The sequence below is a fragment of the Mesoplodon mirus genome, assembly GCF_964341445.2.
Source record: "Mesoplodon mirus genome assembly, chromosome: 19".
Classification (NCBI taxonomy): Eukaryota; Metazoa; Chordata; class Mammalia; order Artiodactyla; family Ziphiidae; genus Mesoplodon; species Mesoplodon mirus.
In genome coordinates, this window is record NC_138995.1 from 27,611,586 (window position 1) to 27,618,038 (window position 6,453).

General features: G+C 62.4%; 1 protein-coding gene across 5 annotated transcripts in view; it reads left to right on the forward strand.

The window, feature by feature from the left end:
• KIFC3 (kinesin family member C3) overlaps positions 1-6,367 on the forward strand; it is a 35,463-nt gene extending 29,096 nt beyond the window's left edge. For 4 of the 5 annotated variants that reach the window (XM_082605631.1, XM_082605632.1, XM_082605634.1 and 1 more), the window contains 8 exons: positions 284-388; positions 2,527-2,657; positions 3,143-3,266; positions 3,511-3,640; positions 3,746-3,975; positions 4,363-4,497; positions 4,948-5,056; positions 5,756-6,367. In XM_082605631.1, coding sequence (XP_082461757.1) covers positions 284-388; positions 2,527-2,657; positions 3,143-3,266; positions 3,511-3,640; positions 3,746-3,975; positions 4,363-4,497; positions 4,948-5,056; positions 5,756-5,781 — 990 coding nt within the window. In that variant the 3' untranslated portion in view covers positions 5,782-6,367. Of the gene's footprint in view, positions 1-283; positions 389-2,526; positions 2,658-3,142; positions 3,267-3,510; positions 3,641-3,745; positions 3,976-4,362; positions 4,498-4,947; positions 5,057-5,528; positions 5,558-5,755 lie in introns of all 5 variants that reach the window. The other variant, XM_082605633.1, reaches the window with a different exon arrangement.
• The last annotated feature ends 86 nt before the right edge of the window (positions 6,368-6,453 follow it).

The window sequence follows — 6,453 nt, forward strand, 5'->3', positions numbered from 1 at the left end:
GGGAGGGCTCCTGAGTTCCTGGGCTGGGCGGCCCCTTCCTCAGGTGCTGGTGGGCAGTAACTACTGCCCTGACTTCCCTTCAGTCTTTTGGCAATGAGGTTGCCCACTAACGCCTAGTGTAAGTGACTTATTAGTCACAGATTCCTCCACAGTGAGCTGGTTGCCCACGATAACAGGTGCTGTATTAGGGGAGAGGAGCAGTCAGGGGGAGGTGGCTGGTGGGGGCCCCTGGACCCAGCAGCCTTGGCAGCCCTTCACCCTCCATCCCACGTCCCCTCTGCAGGTGTTCCAGGAGGTGCAGGCCCTGATCACCTCCTGCATCGACGGCTTCAACGTCTGCATCTTCGCCTACGGCCAGACGGGTGCTGGCAAGACATACACGATGGAGGTGGGTACCCGCTGGATGGGGCAGGGATCCAGAGTGAAGACCAACCCCTTGCTGCCATTGATGGGGGCTCCCCTCATTGGTCTCGAGGTTCTGCGTGGGGTGTGTTTTGCCTCACTTGGTCTCCATAACCACCTTGGAGCAGGGCCCATAGTTATCCGTGTTAGCCCCGAGGCACCAGGCCTGCAGAGGAGGCGCCTTGCCCAAGCACCCCTGCATGGTCCCAGTAGGTATGGGGGAGGGGAGGGTGTGCTGACAACAACCTCTGGCCTCAGAGGGGTCTCGGCCTGGGCCCAGAGTCCAGGGCAGATCGCTGTGACGTCTCTCAGGATTGGCTTTCATTTCACCCACACACATTTATGGGACTCCTGTTGTAGGGCTGCCATGCTGGGCCCTGGGAGTGTCAGGATGAAGGAGGGGGCGATCTCGGCCCTCAAGGAGATACCCGGGCAGTGGGAGACTGGCCAGTGAAGAGACTGGCCAGACTTGTCGTGGGGCGCCTAGCTCTTTTTTAAATATTTAATTTATTTATTTATTTGGCCATGTCAGGTCTTAGTTGCAGCAGGCGGGCTCCTTAGTCGTGGCACGTGTGCTCCTTAGTTGCGGCTCGCCAGCTCCTTAATTGTGGCATGCGAAAAAGTTGTGACGTGCGTGTGGTATCTATTTCCCTGACCAGGAATCGAACCCGGGCCCCCTGCACTGGGAGCGTGGAGTCTTAACCACTGCGCCACCAGGGAAGTCCCGGGTGCCCAGCTCTTACCTGCAGCTCCCAGGGCCTCATCTCCCTGCCTGTGCCATGCCCCCCTCTATGGGATGTGGCTGGGAGTGGGGGGGGGGCGTTGAGAGGAGGAAGAAACTTGACTGTAGATAAAAATGGAGCCATTTCCCGGGCTCTTGAGGGGGATTCTCCAGGTAGGGGAGGGGGGCGGGTCTCCTGCTGTCCCAACAAGGGGCGCGAGAGGGCGCTGCTGGCCCAGGCTGTTAGGAACCCTTTGGGAAGGCTGTCATGGTGGTCCTTTCTCCCCCAATCTGGACCTCCTTTTCCCTCAGTTCTGGGATTGGCAAGACTGGTCAGTAGGGGGCAGGCCAAGCGAGATGGGGAGGTGAAGGGCGAGGGGTGTGTGCAGCACCTCTAGGCTCCCAGCTCCGTCTTGCGTGCTTAGAGTTGACCACCAGGGGCCTCCATCCTCCAACACATCCCTGCTGAGCCCCACTGTGCATCAGGCACCGTGCCTGGGGCCTGGGGCACAGCCGTGGCCAGGGTGCCTGACCCCACGGAGCCAGCCCACCAGTGGGGAGACAGTGGTGCACACGGCAAACCAGGACGTGTCCCGCCGGGTGCTGGGGAGGGGACGTCGGCCCGGAATGAGGAGCCGAGGGAGGGGGAGGGGTCAGGCATTCGGAGGGAGGGAGCCTCCCTGAGGAGGTGTTTGGTGCAGACACCTAAGCCAGCCACGGAGAGGAGAATGGGGAAGAGCACGCCGGGCAGAGGGAACAGCAGGGCTGGGACCACGAGTCTGGAGCGTGCTGGGGAGGACACTGAGGCCCGGCAAGGAGGCCCCAGTGGCAGAAGTGAAGTGAGGGTGGGAGGTGCCGTGATAAGGGAGGCCCAGGTGAGGACTCCAGATTTCTTTCTAGAAAGGCCAGCCAGCCCATCGGGCCCCAGTTCACTTGCCAGCTCTGCCTGTGCCTCCCCTGCGTCACCCACAGAGCCTGGCTCATGGCCTACCTGCCAATGAGCCCCTCATTGTCATACACTCATACATGTCATACAATCATACATTCCCGGTGCCCCCTCCCAGGTGGCCCACCAGGGCCAGGTATCCATCAGCAGCCCGTGTGTGCAGGCCTGGGCCAGGCGCTTCACCTGGTGCTCTTAAGTCTCAGGCCCAATCCTGGCAGGGTGGGGCCGTTTTAAAGGCGGGGAAACTGAGGCCCAAGGAGGTGAAGTTGCTTGTAGCTGGTGGAGGGCGTTTTAGGGGGCAGACCGGCATGCAGGTGGGGAGCTTCAGTCAGGGAGGCTGGCCTGTTAGGGGTAGCCAGAGCAGGTGGGGACCACAGATACCATGTGAGCATCTGCACGGGCCAGCCCACGTGGTGGGGGGAGGCCTGGCTCACCGGGGCCTTGATTCTGCCCGCAGGGGACCCTCGAGAACCCAGGCATCAACCAGCGGGCCCTGCGGCTGCTCTTCTCCGAGGTGCAGGAGAAGGCGTCTGACTGGGAGTACACCATCACCGTCAGCGTGGCCGAGATCTACAACGAGGTCCTCAGGTGAGGGGCCCTCAGGCGGAAGGCCCTCGAGTGGGAGCCCCTCAGGTGGGAGCCCTTAGGTGGGAGCTGAATGTACTGACTCAGCCCAGGGGATTCACTGGTCCCAGGCCCCTCCCCCACACTAGCAGGCAGGAGGAGGAGGGCTGTCTGAGCCCACCTGGGATACCCAGACAAAGGCACTCCTTTTCCCCTTGAAGTGTCCTCACCCTACCTGCAGGCTGCACCAGGTAGTGAAGAGTGAGAGTGGGGTTTTGGGAAGACCTGCCCACAGGGGCTCAGTGCATCGTGGGGGCAGGAGTAGCAGCACCCCAGGACTTTGGGGGAACATTCCATCTCTGCCCTTCAGCAGACTAAGCACAGAGCCCCATGGTCCAGGAAGGCTTCCAGAAGTGTGATGGCTGGGGGAACGTTCCAGGCTGGGGGTGGGTGCAGTGCGAGCAGAGGGCAGACTGCAAGGAGGGAGTGACCGTCCTTCCTGCTCTCAGGGACCTGCTGGGGCAGGAGCCCCAGGAGAAACTGGAGATCCGGCTGTGTCCCGACGGCAGCGGGCAGCTGTACGTGCCAGGGCTGACAGAGTTCCAGGTGCAGAGCGTGGAGGACATCAACAAGGTGTGGGGCTGCGGGGGCCGGGGGTGGGGAAAGGCTGGGGAGACCCTGCCCACAGCAGAGCTGCCCCGGAGGACAGAATGGGGGTCAGATGCAGGTTCTGCCAAGTCCCCAGGCCTCTCTGAGCCTGTTTCCTCCCCTGGACGAGGCAGAGGGTGCCGCCCCCTCACAGGGGTACTCGGGGATGTTTGATTCTGAAGACCCCACTCCAAACCCTGTGCCTCTCTCTGCCCTCCCTGGGCCCTAGGTGTTCGAGTTCGGCCACACCAACCGCACCACGGAGTTCACCAACCTGAACGAGCACAGCTCGCGCTCGCATGCCCTGCTCATTGTGACGGTGCACGGCGTGGACGGCAGCACCGGTCTCCGCACCACGGGTGAGTGAGGGCCCCAGCCGCCTGGCCTGAGCCACCCCTATTCCCCTCCGCCCCACCCCGCTCCTCTCCGGGGCAGCCTTGACCTGCCCAGCACCCTCCCCACAGGGAAGCTGAACCTGGTGGACTTGGCCGGCTCGGAGCGCGTGGGCAAGTCGGGGGCTGAGGGCAGCCGCCTGCGGGAGGCACAGCACATCAACAAGTCGCTGTCGGCCCTGGGGGACGTCATTGCCGCCCTGCGTTCCCGCCAGGGCCATGTGCCCTTCCGCAACTCCAAGCTCACCTACCTGCTGCAGGACTCGCTCAGCGGGGACAGCAAGACCCTCATGGTGGTGCAGGTGAGGGCCCCAGGCGGGCCGGATGGCGTGACCATTGGCATGTAGGGGCTTAACCAGCTCCAAGAACAGGGACCCCCCATCTTCCCCTGCGGCCCAGGTACCCTCCCAGGCTGTGCAGGGAAGAGCCTCCTGTCATCAGCGGCTCCGAAGTCAGTGACACGTGGCCCCCATCCCCCGCAGCCTCCCCACAGACCTGGCCACGTGCACCGTGTGCCTGGCAAGTTCCTCCGTTTCTGCCACCTTGGTTGCCCTCCTGCTCCCCTCCCTCTCAGTCTTGTCCAGGGAGCCTTCTAGAGTCCCCTGGTTGTGGGCTCCCTTTGGTGCCCCTTCCAGTTCTGCGAGGGCAGCTGGCCACCTGGGTGGGGAGTGAGCTCTCGTGTCCCCTAGGTGTCCCCCGTGGAGAAGAACACCAGTGAGACGCTCTATTCCCTCAAGTTTGCTGAGAGGGTGCGCTCCGTGGAGCTAGGCCCCGGGTCCCGCAGGGCAGAGCTCGTGTCCTGGTCCAGCCAGGAGCATCTAGAGGTACGGGGACCACCACAGGCCTGCCTCAGGCCAGTACTGGGTCACAGGCATCTCGGTCATGGGCAGGAGGGAGGGTTTGGAGGGGAGGACAGTGTGGAGTGGTGGAGGAGGGGAAGATACCAGAGGGGGTGGAGCCAGAACTTGAACCCAAACCAGTAGCCTCTTTAGTCCAGGTGTTCTTTCTCGGCCTCAGAGGTACCTGTGGGGGTCATCAGCTTGGTCGGAGTGGGGCGGGGGCGGGTGCCGGCTGGCACACAGGCGCTCAGCGGTAACTAGTTCACTTCTTTACGTATGCAGTCTCACACCCTCCCCCCCATGGTTATTGTACCATCATCATGTCCATCTTGCAGATGAGGAAATGGTTTCAGGTGGCTGGGAGGGGAAACTGTGTGGGGTAGGGGGCAGACCCAGGGCAGCAGGCCCCGCCCACCTGCCCTTCTCTGCCCACAGTGGGAGCCAGCTTGCCAGACGCCACAGCCCTCAGCACGAGCCCACTCGGCCCCTGGCTCTGGGACCACTAGCCGCCCAGGGTCCATCAGGAGGAAGCTGCAGCCCTCGGGTGAGTCTTGAGGGAGTGGGCCAGGCTGCCCTTATCTGAATGGGCTTTTTATTTTTTTTTTAAGTTTATAAAACTTCTCTAGAACCTGTTTCACAACCTTCCCTGGCCCTGGGAAGTAGCCAGGGCAGATAGTGCTGGGTCCAGCCCTCCGGGCTCCTAGCAGGGCTGCTGACATGAGGCCCAGGACACAATCCTCTGATCCTCTGAGGCTGGGCTGGCTGGGCTCATGCAAGACACACCATCTAAGGCAGGCCTTGGCTCCCGGGGGGTAGAAAGGACAAGGCTCACCTGTCCCAGATGAGGAGTGAGCCAGGCCACAGGACTAGAATACGGGGCTCCAGCCCCCAGCTTGGCCCACTCACAGAAGGGCCTGGTGAGTGTTTGAGTCTAAAGGGAGAGGGGGCAGCAGGGTCCCGGGGGGTCCTGGCCCAAGGCGGGCCCACCGGTGAGACACCTGTTGCTTTGATTTCAGCCTGACGGCTGGGGCTGCAGAGTCTCCAGGTGAGTGTCGGGCCTGCAGTCCAGGGCTGCCCGCCCAGCCGCCTGGCCACCTCGGGTTGCAGGGCTGTGCCGGGAAGCTGGCTGCTCAGGGTGGGGTCTGGGGTCCACTGCCTGCTGCCTGTGTGCTTCTGCAGCTCCCTCCTGCTCTGGGACAGAGGTTGACAATCCTGGTGCTGACGAACCCTCCCTCTCCCGCAGGGAAGTCGAGGCCGTTGCCTGTGTGATGGACATGCCCATTCTGCCGGACCAAGACTGGGTCCTGACGCCTGCCTGGCCTGTTCCTGCTGCAGCGCCTGGAGCCCGCAAGGCAGAGAGGCCAAGAGTGGAGGCTCCTCGTTCGCCCGTCTCTCCTCAGAGATAAGAAACACGCTCAGAAGGAAATGGTGTCTCAGCTGTGGCTCTGGGTGCAGGTGGCATGGGCTGGCCCAACCCTCCCCAGCCTGCAGGGCCCCTCCCTAGTGGGTGGGCTGAGGAGCCCCCAGAAGGCACAGGAACAGTGGGAACTGGGCGGTTGGTGGGCAGCCCTGCCCCACTCTTCTCCGGCTCCGAGGGTGGAGAGTTTCTCACTGGGCATGTATATAGTGTTCCTAGGTGTACACAGGAGCACGGCCCTTGCCGCCGCGGGCCGGGCTGTATTTATGGCCGGCAGGAGGCCAGTGGGTGGGGATCTTGCTGCTCCCCGCCATGTGCCTGGCACCAGGCTATCGCCTTGCCCACTGGCCTCTTGACATTTTCCTCCCTCTGAAATCCTATTTAAGAACTTTTGGAAGCTTAGCCATTTTTACTTATTAAAATAACCTTTTTACACAAGCATTGTCTGGAAGAGTTGGTCTCGTGAACCCCTGGTCAGGTCACAAGGGGGCAAGCAGGGCACTGGCACGTGCCACTGGCTCCCC